The sequence below is a fragment of the Diabrotica virgifera genome, chromosome 9, assembly GCF_917563875.1.
Source record: "Diabrotica virgifera virgifera chromosome 9, PGI_DIABVI_V3a".
Classification (NCBI taxonomy): Eukaryota; Metazoa; Arthropoda; class Insecta; order Coleoptera; family Chrysomelidae; genus Diabrotica; species Diabrotica virgifera.
This window is the reverse complement of record NC_065451.1, coordinates 181,996,094-182,017,779: the sequence shown is the minus strand read 5'-3', so window position 1 is coordinate 182,017,779 and position 21,686 is coordinate 181,996,094. Positions and strand designations below refer to the sequence as shown.

General features: G+C 33.6%; 1 protein-coding gene across 1 annotated transcript in view; it reads right to left on the bottom strand.

Moving 5' to 3' along the window:
- Positions 1 to 330: 330 nt before the first annotated feature.
- Positions 331 to 21,686, bottom strand: part of LOC126891876 (zinc finger protein 271-like) — a 57,912-nt gene continuing 36,556 nt past the window's right edge. The window contains exon 2 of the mRNA XM_050661214.1: positions 331 to 3,478. Within this exon, the coding sequence (XP_050517171.1) occupies positions 1,956 to 3,478 (1,523 nt within the window). The 3' untranslated portion in view covers positions 331 to 1,955. The remainder of the gene's footprint in view (positions 3,479 to 21,686) is intronic.

The following is a 21,686-nucleotide window of genomic DNA, read 5'->3' as shown; positions in this document are numbered from 1 at the left end:
TATTATTACGTATATTACAGTCTTAAAGTTTAGTACGTTCTTCTCCACTCGCCCTGTATGTACAATATTTTTTATACTCATATCAATTATATAAATTATAAACACCAAAAATTGAATGGGTCCGCCGAATAACGATGTAAGCGCCACATAGTTTGTTTTTAAAAAGTCAAAGAAAATTTTTTAAAATTGTGATAATGGTGAGTTTATACATTTTGGGGGTGAGTAACACAGTTTGTAATTTGTATTTACAAATTGTATTACTAACACTTTATGACTTTAAAAAAACTTTTCCAACTAACATTTTATTACCTTCATTCAATTTACATAAAAATTTACAAACTTTTTGAAGTTATACTTCTTTACCGGCGATAGAGGGTGAATTTTTATATGGTAAAACCTAGCGACCGGGCGCATGCGCATTATAACTTTGTTCTGATTGGATGTTCAAATGACATGTCAAAAATTATTCAATATGGCAGCTGTGGCACAGCTGTATTTAGATTATTTATGGTTGTTGCGTTTTAAAATTTGTGTGAAAAGAAACAACAAACAAAAGTTAGTTAATAGTTATACTGCCTTTTTAAATAGTTTTCATATATGTACCTATATTTTTGGACTTTTGGACTATTTTGGACAAGGAAAAGTCATTCTAATTTGGTAAGTAGTTTTTATTATAATCATATTGTAATTATACATTTGGATTAGGTTGAAATACATACATTTATTTTCTCAAGAATGCGGATGTTAGAGAGAAATCCCAAATTAGGTTCGATTTTTATTTTTAAATTATGATTTTTTGGCGTAGATTTATTTATCTAGTAGGTATGTAATGTTTTGATTTACATACTTAATTTGATTACCAACAAAAGTTCTACCAATCTTCATCTAATATATTGTTTTCTTACTGTTTTGTTATATTTTTATATTTTCTTCCACAAAATTTAAACTACATAATTTAATTTTCAAAATAACTGTCAAACAGTAAAACGTTCAGTTACCGTATTTTTCCACATGATAAATAATGTGCGATTGGACGAGTGAGTCTACGCTTCGATTACGAATCAAAGCGCCAAGAAGTTCACGGGTTCAATTCCCGATGCAAGTTTTATTTTTTTATTTTTTTATGCATGTTACGATTGTAAGTATATTTGTTGTATTTTTACTACAAAAACGTTATTACGTAGGTCAAAATTTTTGACGTAAGAGAACTGTCAAAACATTAGAATGTGACTTTTCATTATTGCCATGATTATTATAAACATGGCAATAATGAAAAGTCACATTCTAATGTTTTGACAGTTCTCTTACGTCGAAAATTTTGACCTACGTAATAACGTTTTTGTAGTAAAAATACTATATATAATTTTTTTTTCAGAAAATGCGTATTTAAAATTTTTGCCAACAATTATTATTGTTCAGAAATCATTTTTTCTTTGTGGCATTTTTCAATGTGTTTGTGTGCGTTTTATTCTTTTATTTTTTAAAATTTTTGATATTGTCTTAAAAATCACATAATATGTAGTAGAAGTATAACTTCTTACGTGCGTACAAAGTACACACACATTCTTTTTTATGTATGTAATATGTATATACTCTTAAAATTAATAACAATAACGTACATATACTAATTAAGACTACTGTTTTAGCATACAATGAGATATTTTTCCAGATTGACTACCAAATTATGTTTTCTTACTTAATTTGTTTATGTTACAAAATAAATGTATAAAAAAATTATGTATACAACTAGCGTTCAATTGTCATGTCTGTATGATACTCGTCTTCTATATGACAATCCCTGTTTCGCGGCTTATAGCGCATCTTTCATACTTGCACCATAATGATCATCATTAAATGCCCGTTGCATAATATGTACACTATTAAAAGAAATTTTTCAAGGTGCAATCTCAAATGTTAATAAGATACTTTTCACAGAAAACTGCTTAAAACAAATCTCACACTTGTAAATTTTCCCCAGTGTGCACCCTCAAATGTCTTTTCAAACTACGTGCTTGACGAAATTGCTTAAAACAAATCTCGCACTTGTATGGCTTTTCTCCAGTATGGACTGTCAAATGTCTTTTCAAATGACTTGCTTGACTAAATTGCTTAAAACAAATTTCACACTTATAAGGTTTCTCTCCAGTATGTATTCTTAAATGCTGTTTCAAATGATCTGTTTTACTAAATTGCTTAAAACAAATCTCACATTTTTTTATTTGTTTTGGAGGTTTTTCTCCAGTGTGCATTCTCAAATGTCCTTTCAAATTACTTGAGTCACTAAATTGCTTAAAACAAATCTCGCACTTGTACGGTTTTTCTCCAGTGTGTATTCTCATATGTATTTTCAAATCAAGCAATTGCTTAAAACAAATCTCGCACTTGTATGGTTTTTCCCCAGTGTGCACCCTCGAATGTCTTTTCAAATGATCTGCTGTACTAAATTGCTTAAAACAAATCTCACACTTATAAGGATTTTCTTCAGTGTGTGTTTTCAAATGCCGTTTGAAATGATATGCTTGACTAAATTGCTTAAAACAAATCTCGCACTTATGAGGTTTTTCCCCAGTGTGCACCCTCAAATGTTTTTTCAAATTACTTGCTTTACTAAATTGCTTAAAACAAATCTCGCACTTATGAGGTTTTTCTCCAGTGTGCACTCTCAAATGTTCTTTCAAACTATATACTTCACGAAATTGCTTAAAACAAATCTCGCATTTATGAGGTTTTTCTCCGGTGTGTAATCTCAAATGTCTTTTCAAATGACTTGCATTACTAAATTGCTTAAAACAAATCCCACACTTATGAGGTTTTTCTCCAGTGTGCACTCTCAAATGTAATTTAAAATTACTTGCATTACTAAATTGCTTAAAACAAATTTCACACTTATAAGGTGTTTCTCCAGTGTGCAGTGTCAAATGTCCTTTCAAACAAACTGCTTGACGAAATTGCTTAAAACAAATCTCGCACTTGTATGGTTTTTCTCCACTGTGTATTCTCAAATGTCTTTTCAAAACACTTCCTTTACTAAATCGCTTGAAACAAATTTCACACTTGTACGGGTTTTCTCCAGTGTGCATTGTTAAATGATCTTTCAAATGATGTTTTAGAGAAAACCGCTTAAAACAAATCTCACACTTTTCAGGTTTTTCCCCAGTGTGCACTCTCAAATGTTGTTTCAAACTATCTGCTTGACGAAATTGCTTAAAACAAATCTCGCACTTTTTTGTTTGTTTTGGACGTTTTTCTCTAATGTGCACTGTCAAATGTCTTTTCAAATGACTTGATCTAATAAATTGCTTAAAACAAATTTCACATTTATAAGGTCTTCTTTCAGTCACAACTTTCACATCTTTATTTATTGTTTTTTCTTCAGTGTGTTGACTCGTATAATTTCTCGTAATATAATTTCCTTCGTAAGATAAATCTTCAATTAGTGTCTCCATAGTTTCCGTTTTGTTTTCATCTTGGGGATAACCTAAAATACAAAAAAAAACTATAATGTAGTTGAATCGGTTATTGTTGAAAAGGGGTAAGCGCCTTTTTGTACTTTTCGAGTTACAGTAAAAAACTCTTCTCTTTTTCTTTATCCGAGTCATTAAATTTGGTCTTGAAAGGAAGCAAGCACTGATGTACTGCGTGGATACAGTTTATACTGCGAAACTGCATTTAACACCAAATGACGTGCATCGTGCATATATAAAAAGAGAGGATTTTTTACTTTAACTCGAAAAGTTGAAAATGGCGCTTACCCCCTTTCAACAATAATCGATTCAACTATTTGAGTAAAAAGGAAAATCAATGAAATAATCAGCAGAAGTGGTAAATGATATCAATATAAAAATCCACGAGGAAAATAAAATTCCTGTAGCTCTCTGTATACCATAAATCAGAAAAAAATACTGGATCCTTTGTAAAAGGTACCTATATTTAAAAGACCCTAATAAGGGTTACATCACATTCACAAAACGTTTTCGGATTAAAAAATAATCCATCATCAGTGTTAAAAGTAAAATGCATGTGTGAGCCACCAAAATGTTATGAGTAAAACCCTATGACTAACTTTCATGGCCGTGGATATCAGTGGCCCCTGAGAGTAGTATCCCGATTAAAGCGTGGCACGCAATGTGTTAAATGTTACAAAGTCTTAAATGGTAGTACATATTGTTAATAATAATATTGGATGTTGCAAATATTCCTGGATATTACCCAGGGCAACACAGAACTCTAACTGTTGTGAAGAATGTCAACTAACAGTTGACATTCAACTCTCAATATGTGAGGTTCATCCCTTTCACATTACATCCACGTGGGTTAGAGTCCTGTGTTGTCCTGGGCAATATCCAGGAATATTTACAACATCCAATAATGCGCAATAAATACGTCTTAAAACCCACCAAATTTCATTTGCACACCTCAAGGGGTTTTAGAGCAATAAATAAATTGTCAGTTTGTAAGAAAAATTTTAACACCCCGTATCTCGGAAACAAATGAAAATTTAATAACAACATAGGAGTTATTTGTAATTATTATTACGTATAATATAAGTTCGGGATTAGTTTCCAAGGCGCAGGCGTCAACGTAAACTTATCCTGGACATGTTCAGGATTTTTCGCTCCGCGAACAATTTTCGGATTCCTAATGTAATGATGGGTTGCATACATTAAGGTTAGAGAAGGAAGCCTGCTTTTGTTGTCCCTTTCTTATTTCGAAATCAATGTCAACAAAAATTGCAATAAATGCAACAAATTTGTATGTCAACAAAGAGAAAGAGAATAACAGCAACAGGAAAGGATTAACATTCTATTCAATGCCTTTCTTAGAAGTTAGAAATTTTGTTAGCGTCTTAATTATTTCGACAATATAGGTAATTTGGTATTTCCACACCGAAATCTGGCTTAAATTTTTGTAGAGAGTAAAAGATTGTTGTTACTTGAAAATTGCAGCTTCTTATTTAGACATAAAAATTACCTTTAACTTCCTGGGGGTTGAAAATTATCTGAAGGAAGGAATAATTTAGTAAAGATTTCCAATTTTGATATTATATGTATTGAATTTGATAAGTTGTGGCATTGTGTTGAGGTTTATTTGATGATATGTGTAGAGGGCTTTTCATTGACAGTCATTTGTTTTGAGCTTCTGTCATGTGTCACATAATATTAATATATCTACGTCATACGTTATTGACATATACCAATGATACAAACCAAAGACGTATGACGTAGATAAATTAATATTATGTGACACAAGACAGAAGCTCGAAACAAATGACAATCGATGAAAAGCCTTATTCCTATTGAATTTGATAGGTTGTGCCATATTGTGTTGTGGTTTATTACACCACAAAAATAATGAAATATAACAAGACACAAGAAATAGTTTACGAATACGTTTGATGTGTTGTTTATGTTTCTTATTATATTCAGTAAGAGACTAATTTAACTCATAAATTAAACTGAAAAATCAACCACGAGAATATGTAGGTTAAAAAAAGCACTTTTACTTATAAGCTCATCTAGATAGAAGAAATTAGGTAAAAACAGAGTACAATTTATTGTAATACTACCGTAATAGGTAATTATCGCATATCGAATGAAAAGTATAAGATAATAATACTAGAAAAGGTACCTACTTATTTATAAACATACTAAATGGAAAACATTGACAAAAACAACTAAAAAAGCTTTAATATAAAAAAGTATTAAAATTTGTTTGAAGAATATTTAAATGATACAACACTTTACATAGGTAATTTCAAAACTTTAAAAACCAGCATCTACCCAAACAGCACAGTACGTTTTGAGTACGTACAATTTTGGTACTGTACGTACATGACGTAAAATGTACGTTTTAAGTACGTACACTGGGGTACATACCAGTACGTACAGAAGAGTACGTACTATTACGTCTAAGTATGTACCATGAGAAAGAAGAGCTAAGGCATATAGGCAACCGAAAATAAGAATGCAGCGCCAAAGTGATGAATTGTAGAACTATAAATATTGACATTGGTCATTGGCGTTTTGCAATGGTTTTGAATGAGTTTTGTATTTGTTGAATGTTGAAATAATTTTTAATAGTAATAATTTGTTGATAATAAGTTTAATAGGTTAATAAGTCTAATAGTAATACGTTTTTAATAGTAATAAACCGATTTGAATTGCGTTTCGAAGTTTCAACTGCACTATAGCCCAAAGGTTTTTTCTTAAAAAACAAGTTGGTTTAAACCAAGGTTTGAAGCATTTGGTTTAAGCCTGCCAACCTTGAACATAACCTTGATTTCTGCAGCAGAATCGATAGTTTTCATATTAAGCCGGCCACTCACGATACTGCGGCGTGGTTCAATTTTGTCGAATTCAACTAATTGGCAAAAATTTTGATCGTGTGTGACCGTGCATCCAACAAAATCGTTACAATTATAGCACAGAGAAACTGGTTTCTATGCTGAAATAATGCAGAATTGATATCATCGATGATTTTGTCGAACGACACCGCAGTATCGTGAATGAACGGCTTTATTATTAGGGATTCATGAACGACGTGCAATAGGTACAATTGGTTTAATTTTTCTGCTTTTTCTAAAGTAACATGTTCGCCACTTTTGTGCGCTTTATTGTTCCATTAAGATTCTTTTTTCATTGGCTGTAACAATGATTGATATAACCGTGGATATAATAACCATTCAGTATATTTGTTGTGATACATATTATGATACGAGACTTTGGAACATTTCCACTATGTAACCCAAAAATGTTTCCACAACTTTTTAGGCTATGTTTTAATATTTTGTAATGAAAAGTGAATTTCAATTCGCTATTTGAAGCAACACCTAAAAGCCTATTTTAAAACAATACCGATTTGAACAACTCATTCTTATCAAATTACTTTTAAGACGTAAATATTTTTATACATCGCCTTAAAAATTTGATTGAATTTTGACAGTGTGCCAGTTTCTCGTACAAGGTTTCCAATCTCGTAAAATTTTGACACACGCTAGGCCCATACCGGTTTCTTAATGTTTTTCTGAAGCTATTTCTTTGTGTGTGTTTTTGCAATAAACTATTCTTAATGGTAATATTTTTACACAAACTCAAAGCAAAATCGAAAAACAATGTCAATATCTTTAGTTACTCCTATGCTCACCAGGTGGCGTACCGCTTATTTTGATTTGCCTATTGGCGAGGAACCGCAAAGTGGGCGACGCCTGGTGGCGAAATTGAAAAGCATCAACTCAAGGAAAACATTGACTTTGCCATTAACTTGTATACATATTTGCGGTCAGTTTATGTTGTAATTAACAATAATTTCGACTTAAAAAAACTATTGCAGTGTTCCTCAGTATTCATTCCTATTATACTCTACGTAAGGACCTATACATCTACAAGTTATTTAACAAAACAATATTTTAGGTTAAGGATTGGAGGCAGTAAGAACAGAATGTCAAGAAATTCTTCCCAAATATTTTGTGCGCCTGTGCGAACTTAAAATCCGAAACCAAATCCTCGAACGTCGAGAGGGTATCCTAGACACGTTCAGGATCTTTTTTCTGTACTGCGCGAACACCGAATTAAAAATCCGGAGTGTGTTCAGAGGGAAACATTTGACCTCCGCGAACGCTCAATTTTGTAATGCGCAGGCGTTCTCCCTCTGGGTATGCTCGGGTTGTCCAGCGCGATTAAAGCTTATACAGTCTTAAAGTTTGGAGTGTTCCTCCCTACTCACCCTGTATATACAGTGATGGGCGCCCTAATAATCGGCAAAATATCGCAAAAGATGGAAAACATAATACATTTTGAAATAAGAAGAGATGAAACTAATTTTAATTTTTGGTATTATTTTAAGTATTAAAATTAGTTTTAATATTTAAACAAAAATACAATTAAAATGTTTAAAATATATTTGTTTCGTTGAAATCATACAAATAGAAGTATATTACATGCGTACAAAGTGCACACACTCTTTTTTTATACTCATATCAATTATATAATGACAAACAAACCAAAAATTGACGACATTCAATAGTTACACTACAAAAACTTTTTCAAATAACATTTTATTACCTTCATTCAATTTACATAAAAATTACAAACTTTTGTATAGGTATATTATTTACCTGAATACAGTAAAACCTCCGTTAACCGAAACTTTTTTAACCGACACATGCCATTACCCGAAATGTCTGCCAGTTTCAATAATTTCGTCAACAAAAAGTATAAATTTTTATGTAAAAACGGAAATAATTCGATGTTAATTTGTCAACATCGTCAACATTGCTTTCATACAACTAAAGAAAGCAATTAAATATACAGCACATGTTTTTTATCACTGTAGTTATGTTTATACTAAAATATCATTGTCAAAAGAAAATGCAAAAGCAAATAGAAGATTTATTTAACAAACACTAACATTCACCAATTTTGAAGAAGAATACTATGTAATTTATACAAGAAGAGTACAAAAACAATGTTATTTTTAACCCAAATTCTTTTTATCCGAAACAACCTCCCCCCAATTATTTCGGTTAACGGATGTACTCTTAAAATGAATAACAATAACGTACATACTAATTGGACCTCGTTATGTAACAACGGATTAAGCGCCAAAAATTCAAAATTCGGATTATGGTGCCATCTTGCAGCTACGGTGCAAATCTATCTATAAAAATATGTTTTTTGTAAAAAAGTACAAAATAAAGCGGTTTTTGAACACCTGTATTAAGAGCTGTTTGTTATTTTATTAAGAAAAATCTCATATTAAGATTTGTAATATCGAATTAAAAGCCAAGTTGTTTTTAAAGAACTAAAAACTCTTACAATAAAAAGTGTAATATCAAATCAAGCGCCAATAATAGTATATAATTCATTGTCAAAAACAAAAATACTCATCTTTAAGTGTAATAACGAATCAAGCGCCACAAATAGTCGCTTAGTTCTTTATTACAAAACACAACATATTTTCTAACGTTTAAAATATCGAACTAAGCGACATCGTTTATTGGGTAGTTCGTAATTTTCGAAACAAAGTTCGAGTTTTAAAACAAATTAAAACAAAGGACAATACGTTATTTTAAAACAAAGAAGCGTGTTCAAAAATTTTTATTCAAACTTTGAGAATATCCTCGACAAGATTTGACCGGTATTTAAAAAAGTTTGTTCAACAGAAGTCATTAAAGATCATAGAGGAGAAAAGACACCTACCAGCGGAAAAATGCCTGAATATCAAAAACAAGAAATTATTGATCACATCAGCTAATTTCCAAAATATAGGTCGCATTATATTGTAGAAATCAAAGTGAACGACTTTTTTTAAATAGTGATGTAACCTTAAATAATATAATGTTTAACTTAGGGTTGCTTTTGCTTCCTATAAACGCATATTTTATGACAATTTTAATTTGCAAAGTAAACGAGTTAAAAATGACACATGTAATAAATGCGATTTTGCAGTTAAAATCCTAAGTTAATAGAGGAAGAGAAAAAACAATTTAAAAGACCGAGACTCATCAAGATAATGCAAAAGCGGCTAGAAATCTCATAAATTCAGATCTCCAAAAAGGTAAAAATGAACAAAATGTGGAGGTACTGACTTTTGATTTGAAAAAAACCCACCTTTACCACTAATTCCAACGAACGAACATTGTATTTTACAAAAGACAGCTGTGGCTTTACAACTGCGGTAAATATTTAAGAAAAACTGGGCGACGCCATTTCTATGTAAGTCGAAGCACAGCAGGAAAAGGAGCACAAGAAGTAACTTCAATTTGATTAAAATATTTGCAACAGAACCTAATACCTCAAATAACTGAATTGATATTATAGTCTGGCAGTTGCGAAGGACAAAACCTCAATACATATTAAAATTGTATGATGGTTTTAAAATCTGCGCTTGAGCTTATACCATCTTAAAAAAATAACGATGCGCTTTCTAGTATCAAGACCCATTTTTATGCCCAATGACTCCAAATTTGGGGACATAGACTCAGCACTAAAGCTTCAAAATCGGTTATATACTCCAGACGATTATATAAACCTTATCAAAAGTTGCAGAAAACGAAACAAATTAACGGTTCAAATGGTACAAGAATAAGAGTGTAAAGAAGTTTGCGATATTTAAAAAATATTGTAAATAGAAAGAACGATATAAATGGGAATTCGATTAACTGACTTCAAACTAAAAAATACTGCTTTTGAAAGAAGATCCTTTTAAAATATATTTTAGCAAAAATCACGGCGGCAATTTTCTAGAAGTAGACATAAGTAAACGAGTCAGAAGAAATCCAACCAAAAGTACAGAATTTTTGTATTAATCCAAACGGCAAATTTTGTGGCCGAATGGAAAACCGGTCTCTATCCCAAAATTTAATGACATAATGTCGTTATTGGAACTTACTTCATTAGATGCTAAAAACTTATACAAAAACATCGTAGGGAATAAAGGCATTCAAGATGACATTGACGGCTTTAATGGATCATCGGATTTCGATAATAAAGACCAATCTTAGTGGATTGCTTTTAGTGTATTTTCTAAGTAAACGATGTAACTTTTTATACGTATTAAAGCGAAAAATTTAATAAAACCTTATTGTAACACTTACTTTTTATTCTGAAACATCAGATTAAGCGCCAAATATGTCTATTAATCCGGTATTTGGATCTTAACTCATGCATATCCTTAAAAAATCATAAACGAATTCAGCGACATTTGATCGAATAACTTTTAAAATATAAATTATTTTAAAAAAATTTAATAAACATGTAAGAGTTCTTTTATATTTGCATTAACCTCTCAAATATGAAACATGGTATTTCTATATTTTAGAAATAGCACCAAAAACAAATTTAAAATCTTTAAACCCATTTATCTCAAAACTACTTTGGGGCACTTAATCCGCTATTACATAACGGGGTCAAATTAAGACTACTGTTTTAGCATAGGTACAATGAGATGTTTTTCCAGATTGTCTACCAAATTATGTTTTCTGTCAGATAATACATTTGAGCCAATCAGAGTCAAATCTTGCTAAATCCTAAAGTACCCCGCACAAACCTTATGGAAATTAGGTCCCAGTAGATTTCGTTCAAACTTTGGGAAAATACTCTTTGAAGCATCCTGATGAAAAGTTCTCATGGACACAACTCAATCGTATGAAGGATTTTCATGATTTTTTCGAGGGACAAACTCGGAATATTATAAGATTTACTGGGTATTCCAATTCCCTGAGTTACTGGTTATCTGGCAACATTAGAAGTTTGGATCAAGGAAAAGTACTAGTAGTCTAGAATTTTTTCCTGGCTATCCAATGGCGACCTTTACTTTGACCTTGACCTTCAACGGACGTCATCTTCTAGAGTTTCGAGGGTTTTCGGCATTAAATTGATATAAACAGATTACTCATAGGTTTTTGGGATCGCTAAACACGAATATGCCATCAGAATTGACCTTCGGAGGACATGGTAGCCAGGGCCACTGCAAGGGACGCAAATGAATTACTGGAGGGTTTTTTGAGGTCGCTAAACACGAATATGCCACCAGAACCGACTCCCGGAGCACCTGGTTTCCAACGTCAATGAAAGGCGCTCCTGGAGTTTCGACGGTCTTTGGTACTACATTAATGCAAACTGATTAGTTATAGTAACGGATTAGATATTATTGGATATAGTTATTTTTTGGGGTTGCTGAACACGAATACGTGATCAGCACAGACAAAGAAGCACTTATGGTGCCTAAGACAGGTTATCTTCTGGAGTTTCGGAGGAAGCAAATGGATTACTCTTAGGTTTTTAACTCCAGAAGATAACCTCTCTTAAGCACTGGTTTCCTCGAAAGCGACACCGACAAACTGCGACCGTAGCACTGCGATGAATTACGTCAGATTACGGTGAAAAATTCAAGGTTCTTCACAGCGGCAATGGAATGTGCAAACTCAGCAAGCGGTGGCTTCCAACGCATCCTTGGAAACCACCGCTATTATTTTGCGTGGTAGTTTTTTATGACGTCATTCATCGCAGTGTTACGGTCGCAGTTTGTAGGCACCGCTTTCGAGGAAACCAGCGCTTTAGGCACCAGGTGCTCCTGTGTCTGTGCTGATCACGTATTCGTGTTCAGCAACCTCAAAAACCTATAACTAATCCCTTTACATTAATGTAGTACCAAAGACCCTCGAAACTCCAGGAGCGCCTTTCATTGACCTTGGAAACCAGGTTCTCCGGGAGTCAGTTCTGGTGTCATATTCGTGTTTAGCGACCTCAAAAAACCCTCCAGTAATTCATTTGCATCAATTACACGCCTAAAACGATCGAAACTCTAGAAGATGACGTTCCTTGCAGTGGCCCTGACCACCACGTCCTCCGGAGGTCAATTCTGATGGCATATTCGTGTTTAGCGATCCGAAAAACCCATGAATAATCTGTTTATATCAATTTAATGCCGAAAACCCTCGAAACTCTAAAGGCCGCGTCTCACCATCAAATAATTTGATCAAACAGTTTGAGCAAACTTGACGTACTTGAGGAAGTACGTCAAAGTGACGTCACAATTGCAGTTTTTTGAATTTCTAAAAATCTGTGCTCTCACTATCAGTCTAGTTTGATCAAATTTTTTGTATTGAGTTGTCTAACTTGTTTGTACTTTATTTAAAATTAAAATATTTCATTATTATCCACAATGAACACTCAGGATGTGACGTCACTAACTGTCACTTTCAGTTTGCTCAAACCAGTTTGATCAAATTATTTGATGGTGGGACGCGGCCTTGAAAGATGACGTCCGTTGAAGGTTAAGGTCAAAGTAAAGGTCGCCATTGGATAGCCAGGAAAAAATCCTAGCCTACTAGTACTTTTCCTTGATCCAAACTTCTACATGTTGCCAGATAACCAGTAACTCTGGGAATTGGAATACCCGGTAAATCTTATAATTTTCCGAGTTTGTGCCTCTATATCTTGAAAATCTTTCATACGATTGAGTTGTGCCCATGAGAACTTTTTATCAGGATGCTTCAAAGTGTGTTTTCCAAAGTATGAACTAAATCCACTGGGACCTAATTTCCATAAGGTTTGTGCGGGGTACTTTTTCGTCTTCCCTTCTTTTACAGTTTCAAAGTTCAAGTATCTCTTAATCTACAGGCATAAGGTTTCGACTCAAAACCTTCTAAATCCTCTTCAAAATACCACTGAAATGTTAACATAGAATCAAACAAACTGCGTTATATAAGGCAATGATAGACTTTGGGATCCCATCTAAGTTGGTTAAGTTGACCCAACTAACAATGCAAAATGTAAGCTCGTGCGTTAGAATTCAAGGAGAAAACTCGGCGTTCTTTGACATTAATAATGGTCTAAGACAGGGAGACGCGCTGGCGTATCTCCTCTTTAGTATTGCCTTGGAAAAGGCAGTCAAAAAAATTAAATATTAGAATGAATGGAACTATTTTTAATAGATCGACGCAAATTCTCGCATTCTCTGACAATATATATATATATATATATATATATATATATATATATATATATATATATATATATATATATATATATATATATATATATATATATATAGTGGGTAGAAGTTTAAGAATTGGAAAAGACTGTAAGTTTAAGAAACATGGTGCAGTGTTTTACCAGGCTTGCGTACGCGGCAAGTGAATTATGACTTGTGGTAAACGAGGAAAAAACCAAATATATGTTGGTTTCTAAAAACTCCCGAAATCTCCAACAGAGAATTCAAATTAACAACCATACCTTTGAGCACCAGAGGGAATCAGGCAGGGAGACAGCCTCAGTCCATTTCTATTCAATATGCTAATGGATGACATAATAGAAGATGTGGAATCGCTACAACTAGGATACAGACTCGGTCACAGTATTATAAGTATAGTGTGCTAGGCGGATGATGCAGCCCTGATTGCAGAGGGCGAGGATAACCTACAAAGACAACTTTATTGATTCTACCAAGCATGTCGACGACTCAACATGAACATATCCACGCAGAAAACAAAATGCATTACCATTTCGAAAGATCCAATTAGATGCAAGCTCGTGGTAGAGGGGAAACCCATAGAACAGCTAAACCAGTTCAAATATCTAGGTGTAGACTTATCAAGTAATCAAATTAACAAGGCCGCTGTCTTGTCCAGATGTTTGAGATATGTGGTCTGGAATAACCCATATATGAGAATGGACAGCAAAGTTAGAATTTATAAAACTTGCATCAGACCTGTTATATCCTATGGCATTGAATCAAGAGAAGACACCAATAAAACCAAAAGCTTGCTACGAACAGCCGAAATGAAGACACTAAGAGCAATAGCAGGGAAGACAAGAAGAGATAGAATACGAAACAACATCATCAGGGAACAATGTGGCGTGCAAGACGTAGTCAGATGGGGTAGGCAAAATGAAGAGAATGGTTCAGTCATGTAAAAAGAATGGAGGAGCACAGACTACCAAGAATTGCCCTTGAAGGAAAACCAGCAGGCAAGCGTCCACCGGAGAGACCATCAAAAAGATGGGGAGATAGGTGGCAGACTACCTGTCAAGAAATACTTTTTTTTTTTTATATAATTGGCTTTGGCATGAACCAATTAGCCAGACTTATTTTTTATTTATGAAATATAAAGGGAGCATTTTTTTGATGCAATATAAATAAATTGATTTTTCAAATTCTCACACCCTAGGATAAATGTTATTGTGTTAGTAAAATGTGTGTGTTTCTGTTTAGTGCATTTTTTTATATGTATATTTTTTTTTATTTTTTTTAATTATATTTTTGTTTTTTTCTAATGCTTTATTTATGTGTAGTCTTTTGTTTAGTTTTATTTCGTTTTTTTTCATTGTTTTTTTTTATTTGTTTATCATTATTTTACTTTTTTTTTTAATTATTTTTTTATGTTAATTTTTTCGTGAACACACTTACAATAATATTTTGTATCGCAGAATTGCTTACAATGGTGTTAGTTTTTACAATTTCATTTTGCAACGAATTAAATGATTATACAAACATTGATATAAGTTAATATTATTACTAAAAATTATACAATTTAGACTGGTTGGCAAACAGAATTTGAGATTTACAATTTCTTCGAAAAATGATTCAATGCTCTTCTTATTTCTTGAACATTCTAGGATTACATGGTTTATTACCAACTTCTCCGCATGGACAATATGGGTTTTCATCCAGTCCTATTTTATATTTGTACAAAGGAGTCATAGCATGATTAGATCTTATTCTGTTTATTGTAACAATGAAGTTTCGTTTGGTTAATTCATGAAACCAGCTTTTCAATGGTATGTTATTTTGGTGGCCGACATAGTTAAGCCCTGTGACTGATGAATTATATTCTTGTTGCCACAATTGTTTTAAATGTGAAGTAAACTTGGAGGTAAGATCTGTATATGGAACAATATTGGTGGTTAGATGGTAGCCTGTGTCAGTGGCTGATTTGGCTAGTGTATCCACTGCATCATTACCTTTTATTCCTGAGTGCCCTTTAATCCACACTACAGTTATTGTTTTCCTTTGTTTTGTTGCTTCAAAGTTCAGTTTTAACATTTCTGCCTCTATGTTAGTAAGGTTTTTCGATGATTTCAAGTTTGTTATTCGGTCAACTGCACTTTTACTGTCAGTGAATATAACATGATTCTGTGTGTTTCTCGACTGGACGTATCTAAATGCATTTGCTATGGCAATTGTTTCGGCGGTATATATGGAACACTCATCTGGTAGCTTGAACTTGTAATATTGGGAAGAGTTTGCGTCATAAAAGGCACAGCCTACTTTTCCATTCAACTTGGATCCGTCAGTATATATGTATTGGTGTTCAGGCCATCTTCCATTAATGGTTTCTAGAAAGTTTTCTTTTGGGTCCAGGTAGTATGTTTTTATATGTTTTGAAAAGAAAACATGGGGAGGTTCGGTGTAGATAGGTATAGTTTTGTTGATAGACAGGGAGTTAGAGATTTGTGCCAGTGTGGTATAGCTGTTTACTAGGAGTGGAGTAGCTTTTGAGTGCCAATATGGATGGGTGAGTACTAGGACAGTGAGGTCGTGAATGTTACGATAATAGCTGGCTTCTTTGGATATGGCTTTAGCCATAAATTTATGACTAATTAGCTGCCTTCTGAAAGATAGTGGAGGTTCTACAGATTCGACTTCTATAATATTTATTGGGGTAGATTTAAGATAACCAAGACATATTCTCAAACTTGTGTTTTTCTAGGTCTCTATTTTGTTTCGGTGAGTATGTGCTGCTGTTCCATATAGGTGACTGCCATAGTCTAATATACTTCTAACCATTGTTTTATAGAACAGTAAAGCGGTATTTGGATCTGCTCCCCATTTGGTATGGCAGAATGCTCTCAAAATATTCATAGCGTTCTCGGTTTTTTTATTGCATGGTGGATGGTATCTTTCCACAGTAATTTTCTGTCAAAATTATTTCTATTATATTTCTATTATATTTCTGTCAAAATTATTATCACAGTCCAAGGTATTTAACACAATTTTTGATTGGAAGAAGATATGGTCCCAGTTGTAACTGTACTTGAGTTATGTCCCTTTTTTTAGTAAAAATACACACTTCAGATTTTTTTTCAGAAAGAATTAAGTTGTTTGAATCTAACCAGTGCTTAACTGACCATAGGTTTGTGTTTAAAATGTTCTGACAATTTGAAATAGTAGTACCGTTGGTGTAGATAACTATATCATCAGCAAACTGTATCATATTCACGTTATTCAAATTTACTTCGAAGTCCATTGTATATAGTATAAAAAGTAGCGGGCTGAGTATGCTGCCTTGAGGGAGTCCTAAATTCGATGTTCGGGATCCTTGAAGATTTTGGTTTAATTTTAGTGAAAGTCGTCTATCGGAGTATAGTGAAATTAAAAATGAACATATTTCATGAGGTATTCCTATTGATGTCAGCTTATGGTACAAAATGTTTAAATTTACGTTATCAAAAGCCGAGGAAAGGTCAATAAAAACTGCAGCTGTATGTTTCTTTATTGTATATCCTGTCAGTATATCTGTAACGAGAATAGTAATAGCTTCGAGAGTGGACCTACATTTCCGGAAACCATATTGTGAGTTTGGTAGGATGTGTTCAAATTCTAGCCATTGTTCTAATCGATTCTTTATTATTCTTTCCAGAGTTTTAAGAATACAAGATGCCAGGGATATAGGTCTGTACGAACTTGAGAGGTCTAGCGGTTTGTCTTTCTTTTTAATAGGTAATATTATATAGTTCTTCCAGCTATCCGGAATAGGACTTGCACCAGTCCAAATACTATTATAGATTTCTAACAGCGACTTTTTATGTTTAAATGGGAGGTGAAACAGCATGGAGTAAGTTATATTGTCCTCGCCTGGTGAAGTATTATTAGATAGTTTCAACGATCTTTCTAATTCCCACATCTCAAAACGTTCAAGTAAGTACAAGTTGTTTCTGGGAACAGTTTTTAAAGATAACTGATTGTAAAAGACTAAGTTTTCACTCTAATGGCATACAACATATCCCACCAGAATGAAAACAATGGGAACCTTCTCTGGTTACACCTCCGAGGCTTCTACAATTTGCAAGCCATACGGATGCTGAGACTAAGGAAGATGAGGGAATTCTACAATTTACAATTCACGTCACATCTGCTCAGCGCGGTAAAGTTCCAACGAGACTGGTTCCCTTCATACTCCACACAGAGTAAATGTAAATCAAAAATGAATAACCATTTTCAATTTCGTTGCAAAACGAAAATACAGCCGAACCATATTCCAGTCCAATCAGAGAGTGCTGCAAGCACCTCTACCGGTTTCGAAACTTATTAGTCTCTCATCAGGAGGCACATATGCTGCTCTCCCTGATCCAACCAAAACAAACCCCAGCGTGCAGTCCCGAATTGCAACGAACGAAATGGCATAGATGCCCTAGCGGCAACTGCTAGCAAAAGACTAAGTTTTCACTCTAATGGCATACAACATATCCCACCAGAATGAAAACAATGGCAACCTTCTCTGGTTACACCTCCGAGGCTTCTACAATTTGCAAGCCATACGGATGCTGAGACTAAGGAAGATGAGGGAATTCTACAATTTACAATTCACGTCACATCTGCTCAGCGCGGTAAAGTTCCAAGTTGTGACGTGAATTGTAAATTGTAGAATTCCCTCATCTTCCTTAGTCTCAGCATCCGTATGGCTTGCAAATTGTAGAAGCCTCGGAGGTGTAACCAGAGAAGGTTCCCATTGTTTTCATTCTGGTGGGATATGTTGTATGCCATTAGAGTGAAAACTTAGTCTTTTGCTAGCAGTTGCCGCTAGGGCATCTATGCCATTTCGTTCGTTGCAATTCGGGACTGCACGCTGGGGTTTGTTTTGGTTGGATCAGGGAGAGCAGCATATGTGCCTCCTGATGAGAGACTAATAAGTTTCGAAACCGGTAGAGGTGCTTGCAGCACTCTCTGATTGAACTGGAATATGGTTCGGCTGTATTTTCGTTTTGCAACGAAATTGAAAATGGTTATTCATTTTTGATAACTGATTGTATTCTATGCATTCTTTTGCCCAGTCTGGTGAGATTGTGGCATGGAATTCTTCTATCCAATTCGCTTCCAGATCAATAGGTAACTTATTCTGCTGCTTACGATTCTTAAAACTATTTACCTTTTTCCATACTTCAGTGATGGGAGTTGTCTGATTTAGGCTCTCAACATATTTCCTCCACTGAATTCTTTTTGTTTCTTTGAATGTTTTTTTTGCGATGGCATCAACTCGTTTGAATTCAAGTAAATTTTGTATGTTTGGGTTTTCTTTCCATAATCTGAAAGCTTCTTTTCTCCTATGAGCAATGTTATTGCAGGTCTCATTCCACCATTGTTTTGGTTTGTGCTTCCAGTACTTATTTCTTATTATTGTTCTTTTCGGGATACAAATGTTTGCAGCTGAGTTTATCGTGTCTATGAAATTGTTGTAGTTACATGCGGTGCTCATTTCCTCTAGTGTTGTCGTGTACAGATTCCAGTTGGCTCTTTTAAGAACCCATATGTTGTGAACTGGACCATAGGTTTGTAATCCTGAGTCAGAGTTATTAAACTTCATATATATAGGAAGGTGATTGGATCCATGAGGATCCTGTATGACTGACCAATATATTAAATGTACTATGTCTTGCGTACAAATAGACAGATCAATGGCACTTTTTCTACCTGACGTAACAAGTGTGGGTGCACCATCATTGAGATACACAAGATTGCAGTGATTAATAGCATTGAGCAAAAAAACACCATAGACATCATTAAACTCACAACCCCAAGAAAGATGATGAGCGTTGAAATCTCCAGCAATTATAAAAGGTCGTGATAAGTTTTCGAAAAATTGTATCCATTCTCTTACTTCTATCCGAGTCTTTGGTTTAATGTATATTGACAATATGTACACTGCTTTGTTATTAGGTAGAAGTTTCACTTCGATGCATGTACACATCATTCTTGCTGGTTTCTGTAATACGACTTCTAAAAATAATCTATTGGATTTTACTAGTATGGCTACCCCACCGTAACCATCCATACGATCTGACCGAACAATATTATAACCTTGGAAGTTATAAAACCTTTCCTGTTTGAACCAGGTCTCTGACAAAGCTGCTACGGTAGTTTCTGTTGTATTTAAGAGATATTCTAAGTTTTCTTTATTGCCAACTGCAGATCTGCAGTTCCACTGTAAAATGTTGAGTTTGTTTATAGCTGAGAAGACGACGAAGTAGTTGGTATATTGTGCACGTTTAATAATTGTTTACTAATTAATATTTGCTGTAAGTCTTGTTTAGTAACATTGGGATTATTAGTTTCCCTAAAATTTTTAAAAAGTTCGGTAACAATAGTAAAAATTATATCTAAAATATCAGAGTTTGACTCTGTTTGTAGCGTGTGAGAATTTGAATTTAAATTATTTTTATATGAAGGACTATTTATAATTGGAATATTAGTTCCTGATTGTCTAAAGTTAAATGTGTATTCTGGATCTGACTGTGTCAAGACAGGACTATTTGGTCTCTGCCTTTTGCTACCTTTAGAAGATTTGACGACTGTATATTTATTATGATTACTATTGGCCGAAAATGTGAATGGACGAGTAACAGAAGAGCTATTTAAACTTTGGTTAACAAGAGGGTAATTAGAAGAAGGCAAATTTTGTTGATGAGAATCTTTAATAATGTTATTTGATGTTACGTCTGCATAAGATTTGCGGGGAATTTGTTTGTTGGCATCATGGTAATTAATATTACTATTAGTCATGCATTCTTTAATTAATTTCTGTCTTTTGAATTCTGGACATGACTTAAGATTTGTTGTGAAGTGGTCTCCCATACAACTAAAACATTTTGGGGTTAATGTTGTTTCCCGACACTCTTTTGTATTATGGTCTTTCTGGCAATTGTTACAACGGGGGTTACTCCTACAATGCTTCCCCTGGTGGCCAAATCGCAAACAGTTGAAACAAAGCAGGACTTTTTGTGGATATGGTTCAATTTCTTTCAACACCTTATTTACAGTAACGTATTTTGGAAGTACTTGTGTTTTAAAGCTTACTACACACGATTTAGTAGGAACATAATTTATTTTATCGGTAACCGTTTTTCTATTTATTCTAGAAACGTTTACTACCTCAAAATTAGAATTTATTTCGAATTTTTTAATTTTATTTTTAAGATATTCATCGGAGAATTCTGTCGAGACATCCCGTATAACACCTTGTCTAATAATAATAAATTTAGGTATATAAACATCCAAATTGTTTTTAACAAAAACCGGATCGTCTTTCTTGTCGATAAGGTAATTAGCGTTTTTAGAATCCGTAAATTTAATTCTTAATTTATTTCTGCCAATTGTATCGATACTAATTATTTTATTATCTAATTCTGGGAATTTTGTAAGAATAATGTCACAATTTTTAATGCATTAAGTTTACCTTTAAGATCGCTATCTTTATTTTCAACATATATATGGAACGGTCCACGGTTATTTATGGTATACTTAAAAATTTCTTTTTGTTTGTCATCGTTAGATTTAATAGGATCGGAAGTACTTACAGTTTGGTTGAGTTCAGCCTTACTAAAACCTTTAAAATTGCTAGGGGATTCCATTTCAACATCTGGACTACTAAGGGTGGTATTGGGAGGTCCATCAGGTTCAGGGGGCGGTTTACCGCCCGTGTCCGCACTCATTTAATTAAAAAATAGAAACAAAAACGCGAGTTATTAGTCTATATATTATTTTAATAATTATCGATACTTATTATTCGTATTAGTAAAGCGTTTAGATTACTCGTCAGCACCGGCTATTGACACGTCCGACTCACACGAGAACTAAAACTAGAATGAAGAAATACTTCAACGTCGGAATTAACAGATCGACAGATCTACAACAAGTATAAGAAGGATAGTGAGATGAGATCATATGCTTCGATACGATAGGAATATAGAAAACTTAACCTCAAATTCAGTTTAATAATTGTAACATTCAACATATAAATTGTATAACATAAATCTAGAAAATAATTAATTTAATCACATAACTACTTAATTTGTTTGTTACAAAATAAATGAATAAAAAAAGCATGTATACAACTAACGTTTAATTGTCATGTTATTATGATGCTCGTATTCTATATCACATTCCCTGTTTCGCTTGTGTGCAGTGTC